Source organism: Eretmochelys imbricata, chromosome 6 (assembly GCF_965152235.1).
Source record: "Eretmochelys imbricata isolate rEreImb1 chromosome 6, rEreImb1.hap1, whole genome shotgun sequence".
Taxonomy (NCBI): domain Eukaryota; kingdom Metazoa; phylum Chordata; order Testudines; family Cheloniidae; genus Eretmochelys; species Eretmochelys imbricata.
Genome location: NC_135577.1, coordinates 28,027,210 through 28,050,373, shown reverse-complemented (window position 1 = coordinate 28,050,373; position 23,164 = coordinate 28,027,210). Strand labels below are relative to the sequence as shown.

Below are 23,164 nucleotides of genomic sequence, written 5' to 3'. Positions count from 1 at the left end.
ATAAATAAAAGCAAACAACTCACATTTTAATATCCGTAGTCTTCCCTTTCTAATACAATGGATGTGCCCTCTTTCTCCTGCCATGGCAGCCCCGAGCTGGGGCTGGGAAGCAAGGGGGGTCTCTCCCCTGCCATAGCAGCCACAGAGCTGAGGCTGAGGAGGAGGGCTATCTTTTCCCGGCAGCCGCAGCCCTGGAGCTGAGAAAAGTTGCCTCTTTCTGTGGTCACCGCAGTCCTGCACATCCCAAATTCCCCGTACCCCCTCTTCTAAGCCCACTGCCCCCTACCACTCTATTTCCCCCAAGGCCACCACCTCACTTTACATGTGAGCCTGCGCAGCTCCACTAATGAGGTGGGTGGCCCTTCATTTTCTTGTGTGCAGCTGCCCAGGCATGCAACTTAGAGGGAACTATCTGCAAACCACCTAAATGGAGCTCGCAGACCACTGGTGGCCCATGGACCACAGTTTGGTACTCTGCTATACAGTACCTTATTGTGAGTGTGCCTCCCAAACCACAGAACTTCTCCCTTTGTAAATGTGCTATGCTCTTTTAATTATAAAAAAGTTACTTAGTGCTTGTAAAATAAACTGTATAAAACAAAGCCTGTTTTACATATGCATGATGGAAGATGAGCTGAATAAGTCAGAGGAAAGAATGGGGGTACATGTGAGTAGTCTGCCATCTCTTCTGTCCATTAATATAACTCCTGTTCATTTTAATGCATATTACATACACATTTGAGGAAAGAAACTGATGCAGGGGACATGCAGGTAGTAGCACCGATGGCTGTAATTTAACATTCTGCAAACATCTGTGAGTCAGAGCAAGTAAGGGAAAGTGGGCATCAAATTAGGACCCCACACTTAAGCCCCAGTCCTGCAAAGATTTAAGTACAACCTGTATATGTTGTGAGTAATTCCATTGACGTTAATATGACTACTCACAGTGCATAAAGTTAATCATAAATGTGTACATCTTTGTGGGACGAAGGCTTTAGTGGACTAAGAGAGTGAAGTGCTGATTAAACCCACTAGGCATGGAAGATCCTCTATAACTGTTATACATTGTATTTTTGTTTTCATGCAAAAGACCTGGGTCTGTGCCTTTGTCTCTGAGCCATGATTTCCCCCTGAAATTTACCATGTAAAAAAATTGTCCTAATATTTAAAAAAAAAAAAAAAAAAAAAGACCATTTAGAACAGCCTTTTATGGTTGTTCATTACATTTGACAAAATATTTTTCGCTCAAATTTGCTGTCAATTTCTAGTATACATCTAGTTGTTTCAATGATATTATTTGCCCTAATAGCTTTGGGATATATTTTTGGTCATAAGATGCCTTTTTTACTTTAGTTCTGACCATATGTCCTGTACCTCTGTCTTTGCAGCTTCCAACTACAGTTTCATTCTGAGCATTAGTGAAGAGGAAGCCAGGCTGAAGGCTTTGGACAAGTACCTCAGCACTCGTAGTTATATCCAGGGGTTCACATTTTCACATGCAGATGTGGAGGTATTCAGACAGTTTTCGAGGCCACCTATGGACCAGCATTTCCATGTTGTTCGGTGGTACAGGCATATAGAAGCAATCTATGGTGGCAGCAATGAAAAAATTGAACCTTGTAAACTTCTGACAAGTGAGTAGTGACATGGAATTGGTGGGCAAGTTACAGATTAGTAGACATTTTGTTTGTTTGTTTATTTATTTTGATTGCAGAGAACCTCAACAATTGCCCACCTATCCTATCGGTGATTTTACACAATATTAAATTTCACAATATCAAAACAATATTTAAATCCCATATAACAGACTGCAGACACTCTAATAATCAAACCAGCAGCAAGTATAAATATAAACTCTTCAATATCCCCTCATCCTCAAATGGCCAAGGAAGAAAAGGATGGCCTTTGGAGATTGTCCAGAAGTATGACAAATCTGGGCTCTGGCAGACTAAGGGGGAAAGCAAATTCCAGAATTAGAATCATAGGACTGGAAGGGACCTCTAGAGGTCATCTAGTCCAGTCCCCTGCACTCATGGCAGGACTAAGTATTATCTAGACCATCCCTGACAGGTGTTTGGAGATTTTTAAGAGCAGGTTAGACAATGATCTTTTTGGGTTCAGAAGTTAAGCTGACTGGTCTGCAATTCCCCGGGTTGTCCTTATTTCCCTTTTTATAGATTGGCACTATATTTGCCTTTTCCCAGTCTTCTGGAATCTCTCCAGTCTTCCAAGACTATTCAAAGATATTCGCTAATGGCTCAGATATCTCCTCAGTCAGCTCCTTGAGTATTCTAGGATGCATTTCATCAGACCCTGGTGATTTGAAGACATCTAACTTGTCAAAGTAATTTTTAACTTATTTTTTTCCTATTTTAGCCTCTAATCCTAACTCATTTTCACTGGCATTCACTATGTTAGACATCCAATCACCACCAACCTTCTTGGTGAAAACCGAAACAAAGAAGTCATTAAGCACGTCTACATTTTCTGTTATTGTTTTTCCCCCTCATTGAGTAGCAGGTCTACCCTGTCCTTGGTCTTCCTCTTACTTCTAATGTATCTGTAGAATGTTTTCTTGTTATCCTTTATGCCTCTAGCTAGTTGAGAGCACCTTGCTAACAGTTTCCCCCACCTTAATACCACGGAAGTTAGGTGTCTCTGCAGATCACAACTGTGGAAGAGGTGGTTCCTTGGGTAACGCGATCCCATAGAGTTTAGGAGTTAAAAGGGGAAACCAGCATCTTGAACTCCACCTGGAAACCCACAGCCAATTAGTACAGTTCCAGTGACACTACATTATGTGCTTCTGATATGAGGCTTCACTTAAACAGATGCTATGTTCATTCTGCATTAGCTGAAGTTTCCAGATGTTCTCAAGGTGTAACTCCATGTAGAAAGTATTACAGTAACTTAGTTTCAAGGTGGCAAAATCATGTATAACTGTGCCAAGGTCGATGGTAGGATAAATGTGGCTGTTTCTATCAGATGAACTGGGTGCCATTAGTGTACTGAAGATATCGTAGCACTTGGCTCCTTATGAAATCTCCTAGTAACCTTATGTTCACATAAATAAGAGAGGGAACAGAATGGAACCCATCACACCTCATGTAACAGGGCTCTTGGAGCTCACAATTGCTATCACTACCCTCTGAGTCCTTCCAAATTAAAAGGAGTAAAAACACTGCAGAGTGACTCCATCTGTTCCTGCTCGGTGATCGGAAATGTGTCACTAGCAGTGTAACACACACTCCAGATTACATCATTAGCAAATTACCACAAAGTTCTACACTGGGGTGTAGCTAGTAATGTGGCATAATTGATGGATTCAGAGGTATTTGAAATAGTGAAGCTATTTCCTTATTTGTTTTATTTGATATTTTCTCCGCTTACAGAAATCAATTATCAGTGTTTTTAATAATAATAAAAAAACTAACCATTAGATATAAGACATTTGTCATAGATCCACAGGAGCAGTCTCTTGGAGGAACCTCTTCAATGTGCTATGCCCCAGGGGGTCTTACTCTTCCTGAAGGGTAGGCCATACAGCCTCACCATCTCCTGAGCATGAACTGCTGGGGCTTCAGCGCTTCTGCATCACACCATAAGCCCGACTGAATAAGTCCAACTGAGATAGACTCCAGGTTAGGGACTTGTACACTTTTCAGGGTCTAATGCACGTCACACAGTATTTGCAATGACACTCAAACAGTGGTTTCAAAACAGCAGGGTTTATTAGTCAACTGGATGCACAGCACTGAAAGTCTTTGGGTTTGCATTGTGATATAAAAGCTAAACCATAGTCCATTCTCGTCAGCCCAGAGCAATTCACCAGTCAAGCTGTAGTGAACTCCATTTTCAGGCTCTGTGTTTCTCTCTGACTTCCTTCCTTAGTCTGTTCCCAGATAAGCGAGCTCCCAAAGAGAGCCCACACTTATCCTTCTCCCATCACACCTCTTAGTCCTTTGTTCTTGAGCTGGGGCTCTGCTCAGCTTCCCTGCTTAGAAGTGGGGAAACCCTCTTAGAATCATAGAATATCAGGGTTGGAAGGGACCTCAGGAGGTCATCTAGTCCAACCCCCGGCTCAAAGCAGGACCAATCCCCAACTAAATCATCCAGCCCTGCCTGGCGGACCCTTGAAGCCTGCTCGCGGCCCCGCAGTGTGCCCCAGATACCTGGTTGAGAACCACTGGTCTACACTACAGGGTTAGGTCAATGTAAGCTGCCTTGCGTCAACTTAGCTGTGGAGGCATCTTCACTTGCATTTGGCTCCTGCTGACGTAAGTGCCTCTCTATGCCAATTTAGTAACACCACCTCCCCAAGTGGCATAGTCACAGTCGATGTAATTAGGTTGACGCAGTGTCAGTTCAGACGTTGTGTTGCTTATATCGACTGTTACTGGCCTTCAGAAGCCATCCCACAATGCCCGACACTGATAATACAATCGATACAAGAGCTCCACCAACACAAGGAACCAAGTGTGCACCCACACATAAGCGATTTAATAACTGCGGTGGCTGTATGCCAACAAAAGTTAGGTTGACATAATTTTGTAGTGCAGATATGACCTAAGAGTGTCAGAGCTAAATACGAGATTGAACAGATAATTTAACTTAAGTAATTAACACAGGATCACTCAAGGTAAAATGCTCCTTTAATACATCTGTAGTCAAAGGACAGAAACGGGGTGTCAGGGTTCCTTCCCCACTCTGAACTCTAGGGTAGAGCTGAGGGGACCTGCATGAAAACCTCCTAAGCTTACTTTTACCAGCTTAGGTTAAAACTTCCCCAAGGTACAAACTATTTTACCTTTTGCCCTTGGACTTTATCGCTGCCACCACCAAACATCTAACAGGTATATAACTGGGAAAGAGCCCGTTTGGAAACGTCTTTCCCCCCAAAATCCTCCCAATTTCCTGGGGAAGGTTTGATAAAAATCCTCACCAATTTGCGTAGGTGAACACAGACCCAAACCCTTGGATCTTAAGAACAATGAAAAAGCATTCGGATTCTTAAAAGAAGAATTTTAATAGAAGAAAAAGTAAAAAAGAATCACCCCCATAAAATCAGGATGGTAAATACCTTACAGGGTAATCAGATTCAAAACAGAGAATCCCTCTAGGCAAAACCTTAAGTTACAAAAAGACACAAAAACAGGAATCTACATCCCATTCAGTACAGCTTATTTTCTCAGCCATTTAAAGAATCAGAATCTAACGCATATCTAGCTAGATTACTTACTAAGTTCTAAGACTCCATTCCTGTTCTGTCCCTGGCAAAAGCATCACACAGACAGAGAGAGCCTTTGTTTCTCCCCCCTCCAGCTTTTGAAAGTATCTTGTCTCCTCATTGGTCATTTTGGTCAGGTGCCAGCGAGGTTACCTTTAGCTTCTTAACCCTTTACAGGTTAAAGGGTTTTTCCTCTGGCCAGGAGGGATTTTAAAGGTGTTTACCCTTCCCTTTATATTTATGACAGGGGGGCTAGTAGGTTACAGATTGTGGTAACAAGCCATAAATTCAATGTCTTTATTAAGACCATGATTTCTAGGGTCTAGCAAAGTTATGAACTACAACAGACTAGTGTCCATCCAGAGAGCGGGACAGACCAGGCTGGGACAACAAGGAAGATGAGTTTACAAATTTCTCAGACAAAACCAACACTGAATCTGTTATTATTTGGTACAAGTGAAAGTTCTGTCCTAAGCAAAATAATGGGGCAATTTTACCATTTGCCTGTTTTTCACTATTTAGTCCTATGAACGCTAGAAGCACAAGCAGCCAAAAATAGGAGAAATTCAATCTGAAAGAAAATAATGAATATGGCAATTCACTGCACTAGACATTTGAAAACTCCAGGTTTGGGGACAGATGAGAGTTCATACAAAAAACACTTTGACCTATCCCAAGAGCACTTCTGAAGAAAGCTAAAAATACCTCCCATCCCAAGACAAGAATATGCAGAGACTCCCACAGAAGGTAATGATGAAAGAGAACAAAACAAAAGATTGGTGGTGCTAAAAGAGGAGACAATCTTTGGATTATTGTGGCATGCTTGTAGCACAGTACCTGCTGTGCAAACAAGAATACAGACTTATAGTTACAGTTAATACAAATTTAGAATCTTATTGAAATGTTGCATCTTTAAAGTAAGAGACTGGGAGGAAAATAAATGTCTTTAAAGGAGACTGCTGTTTAAATCTAATTGCTATAATCCACAGTTTTACGACAATAAAATTGCTCCTAAGAATGCAGAGTTCTATTTTGAGTGACTAACCGATGTTTTCACTAAGGACTTAGGACAGAAAGAATATAAATGCAATGACAATGGCAGACTAATGAAGTTTAGTCTTTAATTAATTCAAACGTCCAATTAATACTATCCCCAAAGAAGACTATTACCAAGACAAAAAATCTTTTTGTTGATCATGAGGGTCAGTTCCAGGCAAAACATCTAACTCAGACATGTGCATTTTAATTCTTTATTAAGAAGTAGTAAATATCTCTATTAGAGGATTACATTTCTTCTATAAACAACAACTCAGGAACACAGTATGCAGGAACTTAGCACTGTGATCTGAATAAGAGTGATCATCACTAGTCACTGTCTTGCTCCTAAGTGGGTGAGTCACTCTGTTCAGTTTTCTGTTAAGATGGATCATTTTTATTTAAGACTCATCAGAAGCACAGCCGGCTAGTGAATTTTCAGTGTGTGTCTCTTAAATTGTTAAGTCCTAAAATAAAATATTTCAGCAAGAAAAAAAAACTGCTTTCCAGTACACACACACACACACACGCGCGCACACACACAAAATTTTACTTGGACTTACATCCATATTCCATTGGAAAATATGAAATTTTAGCTAACAAGAGGAAGCCTAAAACAGCAGATCTTGCAGAACTTAAACTATCATTTACGTACATTTCTCAGGATTGCAAAGAAATCTTACTGAACGTGAACCAGCTGAAGGCTTCCTAAATCTGCAGACAGCTCCAGTGTCTCTGCTGCAGCCTATAACTTTCCCAAGCAGAAGCTAACTGAAATTGATAAGACAGATCAGTTTTACAAATTAAATCAAGAACCCCTTAGGCCAGAAGTGGGCAAACTATGACCCGTGGGCCAGATCTGGCCCACCAGCCGTTTTAAGCTGGCCCTTGAGTCCTGCTGGGGAGCGGGGTCTGGGTTGATGGTTGCTGGGTGTCAGTGTGTTGGTGATTGGGTTTTCCACTGTTTTTTGCGGGTTTTCCATGGATGTCAAACAGCGTTGACCAATATTTGTAATAACCCTTTCAGTCTGCTTAGACAGCTAAGCAACACTCCACCTGCTCCCCGTGTCTCCTGGTCTGCCTTGAGAGCAAACGTAATCCTTTTCCCACCCCCAATGCAAAGTAAGGGGGAAACAGGTTCACATAAGAGTCATAAAAAATATTACCAAAAAATCCTATTCTGTCACAGATGTATACAGTTTTTGTTTTGACTGTGTGAGGGTCCAGTCAATTGGAGCCATTCAGTTTTTTTGCAAAGGGTTACAGAAATACAGATTTTGTATACTGTACAAGTTTATAGTAATGTAAACTGTGTTATTAACAGGGTAAATTAACATTTCTGAAAAGAATGTAGCTTTTCCTTGGTAATTAAACAGTTACTGTTCACGTGAGGAAATGTGAACTGGTTAATCTAGGTTATTTTGTAACCTCTTGGGAGTTTGTCATTCTTCTCTGATGCTTTCCTATGCGCCAGCTGCCCTGAAACAAATGCTTTATAGTGAGGTCCCTGCTCAAGAAGTCCTGTAATAGTTATTATATTATTCATAGTACTTAGCTCTTGTACAATGCTTTTCAATAGCTGCATGTTAACACCCAATCTTTTTTGATCAAGGTTATTGAGAAGGTGGTGCTGCATTAACCCCAGCAGCATCCTGTCATCATACGTGTTGTGAATGCCTACCAGTCTGGTGTTAATTGTTAGTCTGGCACAGACAGGTTTGGTTTTGTTGACTGACTACACCTACCAACAGACACCGTGAAGGTTCCCGGGCTGATTTGTTGGCTCTGGCAGTAGTCTTTGATAGCACTAACTATAAGTGTTTGTTGATCCACCCACAGAGTTTCATGGGTGGCGATAGGATAGCCCTTCTGTAGGTTTGTGCCTTTCTGTCTGAGAAATCTTACAGGGCGGTAATTAATCTGCCTTCTCCCAAGGTCTCCTTTTTAAGATATCCGTCTCGCTGCTGGTAAAGATTGTGAGATACTATGTCTTACAGTGTCCAGTAGGCAGATGATATGCAGCGCTGCAGTGCCTTTTCATAGAACTTGGATATTGCTCTTTGTATTGTCTTAGTGTCTAACAGTGCTAGGGATGTGGATGAGAACAAACTCGCTTAGGCTTAACCTAGAGAAGACCAAAGTGATGGAAGAAGCATATAGATGAATGGGCTGGAACTGTACGTTGATCTTTTATTGGAAGTTGTATGTTTGAACTTTACCATTATAGTCTATATATCATTGCTCCTGGATTGTGAGCTGACAGCTTTGGCACATAGGATCTTTTTTCTTCTGTGATTAATTTGGCTGTTGCCTTCATCACAGTAATCCATGTCATTGTAACCTTTGTAAATCTAAGAGTAAACATTTGTCTTCTGGTATTTGGACTCCTTTATGGATAGGCTGGTTTTGTACTTGAGGTATGTGTTAACTTACATCTCATTTACAGTAAAATACTTAGAACTAATGATACAGCTCCGTGTACAGTATACCAATATAATATTTTATCCTTGTCTGGGTCAGGGTATTACATTAAGCCTCTCTTTTCCAGTTACCCAATTGTTCAAAAGGATAGTGGGAATTATATATGAACTGATTATATATAATCACTTTTTGCAATTGATTATTGTGGTTCTCAGTTGCAATACACAAAGGAAGATATTTCCAGGGAAACTGAGTGAATGATGGGCATGCTGAGAGACAAAACATGAAAGCCATTTTGACAATACAAGTTACAAACAATTGGATAATATTTTAGTTGCAGGTAAATTGCATCCCATATAAATTCTTAACAACAATACTGAAATAAATGGGGAGGGGAAACTTGTTGTATTTCTCAGTTTTCTGTCTTGCTGTTTAACTTACATCAAAACTGGAAGAATATGTGTTAACTTAATATTCACACATCACATCACTGAAATACAGCCACAGGTGGTATGGAGCGTGGAGGCCAGATGCACAGCACACTGCAGCTTCTTGGAGGAGATGATACTCTGCTGCTACTTGTTTTTTAAGCACATCAGAGGTGTAATACCTAATGGAAGCATAATGGAAAAGAGAGAGTCCAGTTCTGCTCAGTGCTTATGTGCAGGTGGGCAAGGAAAAGGGAGTATATGAAGCCTTTTAATCCCTCCAGTTCCTCAGCGCAAGCAGCAGGGCACCCTTCCTGCCTTACAAATGCTGAGAGTTGTGCCCAGCTATTACCCCAGCACTCCAGCGGGCTCACTCTGCATCCTCAAAGAATCATGTTTAGAGGTGTGTCCACGCCTCCCGTTTGGCACGCTGTAAGCTAGGACATATGATATGCTCCTTTTTAAAGGGGTCTTAAATATTGCCTGGCAATGCATTACAGTGCTTTGGCCTGAACCATCCTGCTATCTAAAAGCAGGGTAGCTCTGTATTAGGGCTGTTCAGAAAAATTTCTACAGAATTTTTCTGTTGGGAAATTCAAGTTCATTGAAATTGAAATGATTCATGAGAACATGTCAATTTCAATTGGAATTTTGTTGTGTTTCTACTTTTTTGTTTCATTTTCATTTTGTTTTGACTTTTATACTTATAATTTTATATATTTGAATATCCTACTTAATATTTTGTATTTTGACATTATTGAAATGTTTCATTGTTTTCATTGTACTAGAAATTTCAAATTTTCATTCTGATTTGAAATGAAAACAGATTACTCAAAGTTGGAAATTCCCACAGTATGGAAATTCCATTTTCTGATCTGCTCTACACAATGTTAAAACTATAGCTAGTACTACACTGATCTTCATCCTCTCTCTGGCCCCTTGCTCCTTCCTCAGAACAGTACCCTCAGATAAGGGCTGGATTTTGTCCCACAATTTATCATGCTTCTTCTTTTACTATAATGATTCTGCTACCTGCAATAAATAAATCAAAGACTAGATTGTGCCTTCTATTGAATGTGCTCCACTTAGATATGTATTTGTAGTAAATGAAGATGTTCAGAGAAGCTGTGTGTGATAAAAGGGTGAAGTTCTTTCTGAGCTATGCTGTCTGCCCTTTTCTCTTTCTCGCACTAAATATGTGTTCTTCAATACTGACTCTGGACTTTGTGGAAATTTTTCTAGGTATTACCTGAGTTTTAAGATATGCAGTCTTATTAGGGTCAATGGTTTTACAAAGATAAATTGTTACAGATCTTTTTGAAAACCTAATTACCTCAATGATTGACTAAATTTCAAAATCTTTGTACATGCTTTAATGTACACTGTATTGCAGTTTTTTTCTATGTTTTAGATTTATAATTTGAAAAGGGATATAAACTGATGGCAAGCAAGAGAGTAGAAAATAAACTTGTACTAGCTTTATGGGAAGGTCTACGTAATATAATTAGTTTGGGCTACTTTGAATGGAGCTGTTTCTGTACATCCTATAAAAACATTTTTTCCTTTTGAAATAATTTAAGGCAGTAACGTGGAAAATCCTTTATTATAAATCCATGTCTGTTATAATGATCTTTAGAAGTTTCTTGAGGTTGTCTTTACGTTCTTTTCTAGGTAAAGGCAAACGTACGCAGCCCCATTGGTCTTCCCCAGAAGGAACAAAACAGTCTAAACTCTGCCTCTACAACAGCCTCACGCGCAACAAGGTGAATGAATGAAAAAAAACTGCAGGGTTTTCTGTAGAGATGCAAATATAATTGACCAGTGACATTTTTTTTAAATGGCTTTCATATCTATTCGCAAGCTTCTGTGACATACTAAATAGATGTATTATTTTGCTGAATCTTATTAAATATGTGTCAAAGATACCTAGTTTAGTCAAATATGTTTGTAAACATAGAAAGTGCTATTATATTCCAGGTATAGTATATGACTGCAGCCTTCCATCACCCAAGAGCCCATAACATAATACAACATCATATACACAACCAAATCAGAATTTGTCTTGTTAGGGCTTGTCTACATGAGAGAGTTTTACCAGTGTTGGTATAACAGCTCCATGTGGACATTGCTGTTCTAGTATGAGTACCTTTTTTGTTTGTTAGGTTTTAAGCTAAATAAACATTCTTAAGCACCATAAGCTAAATCCAAAAAAGCCATTCTTTTATATGGGAATAAGAGCATCCAAACTGAGAGTTATACTATTGTAACTATATTGATTTAAATTCTCACCTCAGGTTATACCGAAAAAATGTCTCCTTGTAAACTAGGCCTCACTCTTCCCTTTGCATGCATGGGTAATATTGGCTAAGGGTTAAATGAAGATCTGACCCATCTGGCTGTCTACACTTTGGTATCACATTTTGTAGACTGCAGCTAATGAAAAAAAATGAACTATGTTATCTCTTTTAGGTCGTGAAGTTAGCATTTTTTTCTTACAGTAAAATTGAGAGTGTAATTGTTGTGTGTTAATCCATAATCATATTTGCTTGACATGCCTGTGCTCCTGATGTTGCTGCTCCGAGACCTTATGTCTTCAATTTCTTCTGCTCACTGTACCTTCCTTTCCATTTAAGGATGTATTTCAGCCCCAGAGTGGCAAAAAAGTGACATGGTATTGCTGTGGCCCAACAGTATATGATGCTTCTCACATGGGACATGCCAGGTACCACAGAGTTTCTTCCTTGGATAAAAAGCGAACAGTTTATATTGTAAGCAACTAAATAACAAAGCTGAAAATCCCTAGGAATATGTCAAGCCAAGTACAGTGAGTTAGACATATTGCTGGATGACAACTCGGGTACTCTAAGATGGAAAAAGAAAATTACCATTTATATTTGTTATGCAATGAAAAGCCTGTTTGTAGTGGGGGGAAAGTTAATATTGTTATGGGAACTTCAGTTGGGAATTTACTGACTTTGGGATTTAAAATCTCGTTCAGTGCTGCATTAATATAGTTCTTGCATATAATAGACGTGTATATGAAGTATTTGCTAAGTAAAAGTAAGTTCTGTCTTTTGAATTTTTTTTAGGTCATACATCTCATTTGATATCCTGAGAAGAGTGTTGAGGGATTACTTTAAATACGATGTCTTCTATTGTATAAATATTACAGATATTGATGATAAGGTAAGGTGTCTTTAAAGGTGCATCTAAATGACAATAAGTTGACCAAGCCCAGGGATTCGGAGTCAGTATGCATATAGTGTGTTTTATCAATTTGGTAAGGCTAGACATCTAGACTAGTAACTTTAATTGCACTATGTAGCCTGATTCTAAGATCTGTCACAAAGACATTGATTTTCAGTCACTGGATCTCATTCAGGTTTAGTATACTGTCTAGACTTTAGCAAAGCATCTAGTAATTTAGATCCATGCTGCTTTTGTGTACAAGTAGGCTTGGCAGAATTCAATTTTTGTATATAATTTCAGTGAATAGTATCTGTTTATTTTTAAAATTTTCCCCTTTTTAATCGAATTTTAAATTTTCACAGTTGTACAAAATTGTGAGTTAGAAGCATTTCTAATTTTCAGTTGTGGGAGGGGCCGAGCCAGACAATGCGGGGTGGTCAGGCAAGAATTACTAACAGTAATGATAGTAAATGTTGAAATTCAGAAAGTTGAAGCTTTATAGCTATTAAAACCAAAATTGTCAACTTCAGATATCAAAGTATACAAAGGTAAATATTCTTAAATCAAACTCTTAAGTTCTCAAGCAGCACTTTTCTTACTTGCCTGTGTTCAAAAAACTTTGATTATCATGGCTGGAAATATTTTGTGTCCGTTTCTGTGTGCATGATGAAATCAACCAGTACCAACATCTACCAATTTAAAAATCTAATCCTTCCAAGCTGATGTATAAGTGAATGCGGTTATAGACAATGAAGATTAACTGTCCTTTTCACAAAGGTAACTTATTTTACTGGCCTGCTTCATTATTGGTTATTAATGCATTTAATTTCATGATTACTTTATTTGATGTGCTTCAGTGGTGCTAATTAGATATGTAATTTTTGTAGCTTGTTGAATTTAGAGGGGTCCTGCTAAAGTATGTAGTAGCAAAATACATTGGTATTTGGACTTTGCCCTTTTTAGAAATATGTTTTAATATTCTTGCCTTGTAGATCATTAAGAGAGCAAGACAAAATTATCTTTTTGAACAATATAGAGAGAAGAAGCCACCTGCAGTCCAGCTATTTGAAGATGTTCAAATTGCTTCAAAGGTGAGCTCATAGTTTTCCTCTGCTCATAACTTAGGCTCTGATTCAGTAAGGTACTTTAAGCATTTGGGGAGTTCCACTGATTATGTAGGACTGCTCATGTGCTTAAAATTAGACATTTGCTTAGAGTACCTTGCTGAATCAAGACCATCCACAGGAAAACTTGTGATGCTATATTACTGGAAATAAACAGCCATCTTCACATCTGTAGAATTTTTGACTATTTTTTTAAATCTGCGCCAGACTTTTCTGATGCTTTAGGCATAGAATTGCATGTGCAAAATGCATGCTTAATTTTGTCCCCAGACATGTAATCTGTATGTATGTGTGTACTATTTTGAGGAAAATTCAGATGTTCGCTGCAATATTACTTGAGCTTCTGACAAATAAAAACACAAATTTAAGGAAAGGCCATGTATGAAAAGTATTTATGTAGACTTTCTTTATGGAGTAAGTTTGAATATGAATTGTACGGCCTACTGTGCCATTGACATCATTGAGCTTTTGGTGCTACAGTTTAGGGGATGCACTGGGTTGAGGATGAGTTTTTGGCCTTTTTATGCTTCATGAATTGAAAAAAAATTAGTGATTCTCAACCTTATGAGTTGAAGCACAGAGCTGGGAGCTAGGGGGCTTGCGTTTTATGTCTGTCACCAACGTGTCACTTAACTTTTCTGTGCTTGGAAATTTATCCCATCTATAAAATGGGGATTATCATGCTTATTCACTTTTGTAGAGAGCATTGAGATTAAGGGAAAGTACTAAATAGTTATAATGTTGTAAAGGTTAAAAACAACCACTATCTACAAGGAACACGTATTGTGATGTAGCTGTTTAATTCAGATTTAGACAGTCAAATGTGGATGGAATTTTATATTCCCATATCCTTTTGGACCGTTAAAACTAGTGGCCGCCTTATTGCTCCTTTACTGATGTTGAGCAGTACATTATTCTCTGAGTAGTCTGATAGATTTCAATCTGACTGCATGTGGGGAAACATACTACTCATCTCAAGTAAGGAATTATGTGCTCAGAACATATTTTACATGAGGAATATACAGCCGTTGAATAAGCTGTGCTTGTAGCACACCAGAACATGAAGAAAGTGCCAATAATTCTGTTATCCAGTTAAAGTTCTTGGACTGATTTTTTTTTTTTCACTGTACATTATTTCATGAACATTTCTTAATGTAGCCTTTTTCAGCTATGTTAAATGACACCACTGATCCAGATAAAAAGCAGATGCTGGAAAGAATTCAGAATGCAGTGAAGTCTGCTGTGGAACATCTAGAAGAAGCTGTGCAAAAGAAACTTACTGGAGAAGAGATCAACAAACATGCTGAGGTCAATATGAATGGATTTTAGATCTCATTGGCTTGTAACAGTTTTCTGAAACATATTTTATAAATGGTCTGAGAATTTCCCAATACTTAACATTCAATGCGATAAAATTGTATCACTGAGCTCAATTAAATAGCTTTTGTATGCCACTCAGACCAGCTTCGGACCTCCTCATAATCTTCTTTTTTGATAGCTGCTATTTCCAGTTATTTCCAGTTTTCTGTAAAGGATTTTCTCCCCCACAAACAGACTCGTATCTTTCCCCTTCTTTCATGGAATTTCTGTCTTGGGGAGGGATTCATGCCATAACTTGTTGTACATACAGCTCTGTCCACAGCGCACATGCAAATATCTTTGACAGTTTTATTGCTGTGCTGCTCAAGTATTTTATGCCTCTTGTTCACCGAATTGATGTTTCCAAATTATTTCAGAAATATCTTTCCTCTGGATGAGGGCCTGAGCAAAATAAATGGAAAGATTCCTATTGACTTCATTGTCCTTTGGATAAGCCCCAGTAAACACAACAGATATTGTAACTAATTTCTCTTGGTAATTAGAATCCTGGATGGTACTGCCTCTCTTTCAAGCTGTTTGGTGCAATAACTGCTGGGGGCACAGACTGTGTGCTCCCTGCCTTTGTGAAATGCATCCTTTTTGGTCCAACTTATGTAAAGTTCATCCAACTACTAAAAGATGGGTGCCTTTATAAATGTTTTTGTTTTTAAAAATAAATCTATTACGTCACCAAAGTAGGTGTTCTTTTTAGGCTGATTCTATATATCTGTCTTCAGAATGTATGGTGTAATTAGAGTGTTAATGGAAAACTAAAGAGAAAATAGGCTGAATGATATTTAGGGAGCACTTTTTTTTTACTGAACTATCTGTATTCATTTGCATGATATTTCTCTTCAGCAAAATGCAAATCCCTCAGCACTTCTCTGTATCTTTTATCAGAACACCGTTAAGACTCTCCAGATGTAAATTATGTACCCGTCTTCTGTTCACTCCAAGCACATGGAAGGCTACATGGCTGCAAAGAATGATAGGTGCAGGAATATTCATGTCCAGGCGAATTAAGTGTGAAAACATATTTTCTATGAAAAGGCATTACAGTCTAGGCTCATAAATAAGACTTTTTCTAGATTTGTATTGCACTGAACGGTGTTATGTATATAATTTTCTTTTCATAGAAATTGTTGGAAGAAGCAAAAGATGTGCTGTCCGAGTGGCTAGACTCCAAGTTTGGCAGTCAGGTGACTGACAACTCCATATTCTCTAACCTCCCCAAATTCTGGGAAGAGGAGTATCATAAAGATATGGAAGCCCTCAATGTAAGTAAACAAGCTGTTCCATTTTTATGAACGTTGTATGTGTCAGACATGTGCATTGCTGGCTGCACCCTCAGAAGGCCCTGAAAAAAAATTCAGCAACTCGATTGTGATCGAAGGCCTTAGCCCACCACCTTATTGATGATCTTTAACCTGCAATGAACTGGTAGTTATTAAATCAGCATATTAAGACCCTGCTGTACTCTTCTCACCAGTGTAGCCACCCTGCAACTGATCATGTTAACAATAGTTCCTGCCATGTGGAGATCAGGCACTTCGTACTGCATATCTACACCCCATCCCTTCCCCTTGACATGAACTGGGCAAACTCATCAGGGTGGGTGTCTCATTCCCTTACCCATTAATAAGGTCCATTTTCCTTCCTCAAATGTTGCTAATTTCTGCCTTTCCCCATCCTGTTGTCCCAGGCTGAGTCTGGAATTTGAGATACATGGCTGGGGTCACTAACTGCATCACCAGGGGCCCTGCCAACGAACATCAGCATTTAGCATGAGTAGCTCAGAAACATGGTAGGGAATAATTCCTGCCCAGCCAGAGATGCCACAAATTGAACAACTTTCATCTCCTGCAGCAGCCAGACCTTTAGTAACTTGGCTGATGGGATAAGAAGTTTAGAAAAGAGGTCCAGTAGGAAACTAGGAATTAGAACACCTAAGTTCTATTTCTGACTGCCACTTGCTGTGTTCCTTTGAGCAAGTCATTTAACTCTGCCTCAGTTTTTCCATCTTTATAAAATAGTTATTACCTACCTCACAAGGAGGATGAGGTTTAATTGAGATTCTGGCATGAAAAGTGGTGTGAAATGCAGTGTATATATAAATGCCCTTTTATCTTTATCCATAGGTGTTACCTCCTGATGTCTTAACTCGGGTCAGCGAATATGTACCGGAAATTGTGGCATTTGTTCAAAAGATTGTGGATAATGGTTATGGGTAAGCGCCTTTATGGGTTGTGTGCAACATTACAGAATTATCTCTGCAATTATTGTGTAACAAAGCAAAGCTCTAATACTGAAATAATAGTTCTGCAATATACAGTGGAGCCATCTTACTTTGTTTCTATAAGCAGTGGTACAAAAGACTACATTCAAGCAGTGTTTCTTTGGGATAAAACTAATCAGCTTGTTCCTTTACACCCAAGCAATATTCTCAAACCTGATTTAAAAAAAATTTTGTTACTGTGGTTTTCATGTTCTTTTACAAACGGAGACTTCAGATCATAAAAATATAGGGTGAAATTACAGCCCCATTTAATCAATGGTAAAACTCTGATTGACTTTAACAGGACCAGGATTTTACCCATAGTGTTAGGCAACAATTTTTAGAAATGGAAGTGTAAAATAGGCCACTAAATCTTTATTTAGGCACTTAAGTAGAAGTGGTTTCGTTTTTTTCACATGTGCAGATCTGCTTCTCCCATCGACTTCCCCAACTCTTGCTGTTGCTTAGTACCTTTGAAAATCAAGCTGCTTCTATGTAGGTGCCTAAATATCCAGGCATCCTGACTTAAAAACTTTTTCTGTTTGTAGCTTAAGCAGGTACAGATTTACTGTATGAAAAGATTTTCATCACAAAAACATCTTACTCTAAACAGTTTAAAAAGCAAATTGTTTTTTCTAGAACAGCAGAGAAATTCATATACTATGGCTCAAACTGCCATTGGGTGTCTAATATATATGTGCTGAAAAACTTCCATTTATGCCTGTGCTCAAGCCATAGGAAAATTGACCCTGTGCTCTGAGTGGTGCACACTGCTGGTGGTTTTGAAACAGAGAAGGAGGGGGGGAAATCCCAAGGATGACCCATTAAAACCATGACAAAATAAATTGGCCAAATAGAGGAGGACAAAATTGATTGGAAAATAAATGAGAGACACAAGGTAGGTAAGGTAATGTCTTTTAATGGACCCGAAGAGCTCAGTGTAGCTTGAAAGCTTGTCTCTGTCTCTTCTGCCAACAGAAGTTGGTCCAATAAAAGGAATCTCACCCACGTTCTCTGTCATATATCCTGGGACCAACACAGCTATAACAACACTGCAAACAACCTGGAAAATAAATGTAACTTGTAATTGTTATGTTATTGCAGACAATCAAAAGATAGGAGGAAATGTTAACATTTATAAAGGAGAAATATCTAATAGTATCCTTTTTATATCTTGCTAAAATATTTATTTAACAAATTTAATTTTAATTGGCTTTCCTAGGACATATTTACCTTGGCTTTTTACAGTTTTTACCTAAAGTTTTTACCATGCACTTTAACAACTTAGGACCAAATTCTGTCACCCTTACTCATGTTGAACAGTACAATACTCTTCAAGTAGTCCTGCTGAGGATCTTATATAGGATGGATAGAGATACTTATTGCTGAGTTTTAGTTTTATATTGATAAAGGTTTTGTTAAATTCTTTTAACCTTCTAGTTATGTATCAAATGGGTCTGTCTACTTTGATACAATGAAGTTTGATGCCACTGAGAAACACTCCTATGCTAAGTTGGTTCCTGAAGCTGTAGGTGATCAGAGAGCTCTTCAGGAGGGTGAAGGTAATAAAATCAATATTCACTTAAGTTGCTATCAGCATGCACAACGTCAGATATTCCCATTGCCTTGGTTCAGGCCCATTAGAAGAATGGAAAAGTTTTGTAGTCTCCACATTGCACTTCCTTTATTTTTGGAGTCACAAATGAGTAGAGTTGGGCAGGAAACAGTTTTCCTGTCTTGCAAACAATTTTAAGATTTTGAAACAAATTTCTGTCCCAAGTCAGGACAAGAAGTCAATCTCAAAAAATGTTATGAACCAAAAATCTGAAAGGGGGAAAAAAAAAAATCCGTTCGCATCAGTCAAAACATTTCAATTTCGACCATTTTTTATATTTAAAAAAAATTATTCTAGCTTAAATTTTGAAACAAAAAGTCATTTTGAACTGGGAAACCAGAATCTTTCATTCTATGTTGAAATAGGGTGTTTCAACAACTATGAAACTTTCTTCCAACAATTTTGAGTCTTAAAAATTTGTCAAAATTGACCCTTTCCTGCAAAAGGTTTTGGTTTCAATTAATCAGCCTTTGATATAAAAACATTTGGTTGAACAATTCCCAATCAGCTCTACAAATTAGCTGTTTTCCTGAAATCAGTGACCAGCACTGGGATTGGATCAGCTCTTGTTACAACTTGCCGGCTTCAAATGTAAATTACTTTTATATATTGAGAACTGTCCTTCACATTGTAAATATTCATGTTACTGTGCTGAGCTAAATGGGTGCAGCCCTCTTTTAATTAAAACTTGTAGTAGAGGGTGATGCTAAAATTTGCAACAAAGCACGATGCCCATGAGGAAATTAATAATTCTATATTCAGTGCAAGGTTTGAATGGTCTGCAATAAATAGTACATGGGGTCACGTGTTGAATGATAAGGATAAAAAGAAATAGTGAATAGCTACACGTTCAGTGATTACCATCCATCCTGTGTCATCTCCTGAATGAGACAGAGATGCTATGGAAAAAATAGTATGTGATCATGTAATTAAAGAACAGATCATAATGCATATGCAAAAGGGACCTGAATTAAGGTTGCACAGGCGACCTTTATTCTGGCATTTTCTAACTTCTGACTTCTTGAATTTGCAACCTTAACATTTGAGGGGCCACGGGAGGTTGTAATGCTGTAATTATGAATGCTGAGAGAGAGTAGCAGTTGAATCACATATTTCAGGGCTTAAGAAGCTTCACAACTAACACTTTTGTTGGTAGTCTCAGAAGAGGCCAAGGATTAATCAAGAAGCAAAGGATTGCTCTTTTCAGTTGTAAATTTTTAGTGTGGTGGTTTTTTTTGTTTGTTTTTTTTGCATTGAAAGTTACAGCAGAACCAGGAGTAGGTAACGCTAATGTTTAAAGACAGTATAAATATGTACAAAGTTTTCTCCATTGACAGGTGACCTCAGTATCTCAGTTGATCGTTTGAGTGAGAAACGTTCCCCGAATGATTTTGCTTTGTGGAAATCTTCCAAACCAGGAGAGCCCTCATGGGACTCCCCTTGGGGAAAGGTAAGGATCAGTGTGTTCAAACCACACACATAATACAGAAGCTAATCTTTCTACAGCTTATGAATATCATCTGTACTAGCCTGTACAACAAATGATCCAGCCTCATCTTGCATTTAATGAAGTTGAGATTGCAATAATACTTTGTTCAGTAGCATTGCTGTGTTCATTTAATATCCTATACAGTGTAGTTAGCCAGTTATTAGCCACTTCTCAAATAGAAGTCTGTGTGCAGAAATGTTGTCCATTAAATCAATATTATCAATGTACCTCTAAACATGGGGATCGGTCTACCTTGTCCACTTTCCCATTATTAACCTCCCAAAGTTTCAGTTCAGTATTCTGTGCTCAAATCAAAATGCCTGTTGGAATGAGTGGGGAGAAGGTTCCACTCATCTGAAAGTAGTTTGCATAAGAACGAATGCCTCACTTTAAGACAAGGGTTCCAAGACTTATAACCCCGAGAATAAATGCAGCTTTCCCTTCTGATGTTAAGAGAGACAAAACCATTACTTGAATGCAATACTTTATTTTGAAAGTATTAGAGGGGCCAGGACTGTGTTCTGTATATTCATCTGCTCATAGATACATTTGGCATGTATGATTTATTACAGTATGGGACATCTTGAAGTTCAACACTATTCTTATATCAAGGATGATAATTAAAAATCTGTTCTCCCTCATACTTCTATGTCATATTAATTTATTTGTATTTATTAGTGGACAAACCAATGAGGGAATGATACAGACAAAGGTGTGGGTAGAAAGTAGTTTCTCCTAAGAAGGGTTTCTGTAAAAAACCAATAACAAAGAATATTTAATCTGTACTGAAATCACTTGTTTATCTCTAAACAGGGCCGTCCAGGTTGGCATATTGAATGCTCTGCTATGGCTGGATCCATTCTGGGAGAGTCGATGGACATTCATGGAGGGGGCTTTGATCTTCGATTCCCTCACCATGACAATGAATTGGCACAGTCTGAGGTAGGTGACATGTTCACCATCTGTCTTTAGTTTCTGTTATACAAAAATTATACCATTTTTAGATTTGACTGAGACTTAAAAAAAAAAAAAAAAAAAGCCCAGAAACCCCAAACTCTTAAAGTGTAGTTTCTCTTAGCTGGTGACTATCAACAGAATAGTGAAGTTGATCATATCCAGTGTGGTGATGAATGCACAAAGGAAAAAAACTGAAAAACAGAATTTTTTTTTTCCTCCTTTTTTCTTTGGTTACTGTAATCTTGGGTATTTGTAACTACAGTAGGTACAAATGTTTCAGGCAGAAATTATTTTTAAAGCTGATAATATCTCTTTAATGAAAAGAATAAAACTTTTTCAAAATAAAAGGCAGAAATAATCTAAATAAAAGGGAGACTTCATTAAACTAATGTGAAATTATATTTTGTCGCTGTCTAATGAGGTTTTATCAACTCCAGCACGTCATCAGATTCTCTTAATTTAAATCCTGCTTCTTTTTTTTCCTTTTATTTAAAACTATGCTCAGGTAAAATACTCATGTGGTACCTGCACGGAATCCAGTGCTGCAGCTGGATCTGCACAAGTGAGAGTCTGCATCTATGTGGAGTCCACTGAAGTCAGTGGAGCTCCAGGCAGATGCATGTGTCATTGCACATCCAATTGTAGAATTGGGGGCATAATCTGAAAAGTATTTTCGCTCTTAAAAGAGTAACATTTTGTGATTCCTGATCATGTTTAGGAAATGTGCCTTCAGAAAATCCTTTTTGTATCATCATGGTGGTTTTGTTTTGTTACATTTTTTTCTTGTTCAGAAACCTTATGTGTGTGGACGTGTGCTGTTGTTTTAAAAAAAAAAAAAAACCAAAAAACCAAAAAACTTATCCTTTCTATTTGTGGTTTTGCTGCAGGCATACTTTGAAAATGATCACTGGGTTCGATATTTTTTGCACACTGGTCATTTAACAATTGCTGGCTGTAAAATGTCTAAATCTTTAAAAAACTTCATTACTATCAAAGATGCACTGAAGAAACATACAGGTAAAATCTTATTTGTGGCAGAAACACTTTTTAAGAAGCTTGTAAAATGTATTTTTTAAGAAAATTTAAGCCAAGAAAAATAGCAATTTTAAAAAAAGCCATAAATTGAACATTATTTCTTGTATAAGTTTCCTGATTAAAATGGGAATTGGCAAGTTTGGGTTCTTCAGTATTTTTTTTTTTTTTTTGGTAACTGAATTTGTGCTTAACGATTCTTTTTCGTTCATACTACAGTAGTTTAGGAATATAGAGCATTGGAATAAATTTCAAGCTAAGTCAATTTTGTGGGTAAGAGAGGATGGTTAAGGCACTAGCCTAGGTCTTAGGAGACCTGGGTTCAAGTCCATACTCCACCACATATTTCCCATGTGATCTTGAGCAAGTCTCTGAGGTCCAGATTTTTCAAAGGCATTTAACCTCTTAAAAATGGAAATAGACATGGAGTGGATTTTAAAAAGTGCCTTTGAAAATCCCACTAGGCACCTATCTGCTTCTTTCAGCAGCGAAATACTTCTATAAATCTGGCCCTTTGCTTCTCTGTGCCTTCATTCTACATCTATAAAGTGGAGACAATAGTATTTCCATACCTCACAGCAACATTGTGAGAATAAGTACATTAAAGATGATGAGGTGCTCAGATATTATCATTTTGGAGTCATATAAATATATTCGATAATGATGATTTTCCATCTGCATCTTAAAATTCCTAATTCCTAATAGCACGGCAGTTACGGCTGGCTTTCCTGATGCACTCTTGGAAGGATACGCTGGATTATTCAAAAAACACCATGGAATCAGCTATTCAGTATGAGAAATTCCTGAATGTAAGCAAGCTTTCCTCTCTTCTTCTTTATTCTTTAAACTTTGTGCTATCCTATCCCCCAATAATGTAAACCAATCCCAAAAGGAGCTAACTGCACTCAACTCCACTGAGCTCAGTGGAAACTCAGAGCTCAGAACACTTCTCAGGGCTGGGCCCATTTTTCTATGACTATGGTGAATACGATGACATTTTTTGTGTATTGTGG

The 23,164-nt window shown here is 38.0% G+C and overlaps 1 protein-coding gene across 2 annotated transcripts in view; it reads left to right on the top strand.

The window, feature by feature from the left end:
• Nucleotides 1–23,164, top strand: part of CARS1 (cysteinyl-tRNA synthetase 1) — a 49,684-nt gene that overhangs the window by 6,611 nt on the left and 19,909 nt on the right. The window contains exons 2-14 of one of the 2 annotated variants that reach the window (XM_077818294.1): nt 1,389–1,634; nt 10,783–10,874; nt 11,745–11,833; nt 12,201–12,297; nt 13,293–13,391; nt 14,583–14,732; nt 15,920–16,060; nt 16,922–17,010; nt 18,499–18,620; nt 20,011–20,123; nt 20,976–21,104; nt 22,007–22,136; nt 22,857–22,960. In XM_077818294.1, the coding sequence (XP_077674420.1) occupies nt 1,389–1,634; nt 10,783–10,874; nt 11,745–11,833; nt 12,201–12,297; nt 13,293–13,391; nt 14,583–14,732; nt 15,920–16,060; nt 16,922–17,010; nt 18,499–18,620; nt 20,011–20,123; nt 20,976–21,104; nt 22,007–22,136; nt 22,857–22,960 (1,601 nt within the window). The remainder of the gene's footprint in view (nt 1–1,388; nt 1,635–10,782; nt 10,875–11,744; nt 11,834–12,200; nt 12,298–13,292; nt 13,392–14,582; nt 14,733–15,919; nt 16,061–16,921; nt 17,011–18,498; nt 18,621–20,010; nt 20,124–20,975; nt 21,105–22,006; nt 22,137–22,856; nt 22,961–23,164) is intronic. The other variant, XM_077818296.1, reaches the window with a different exon arrangement.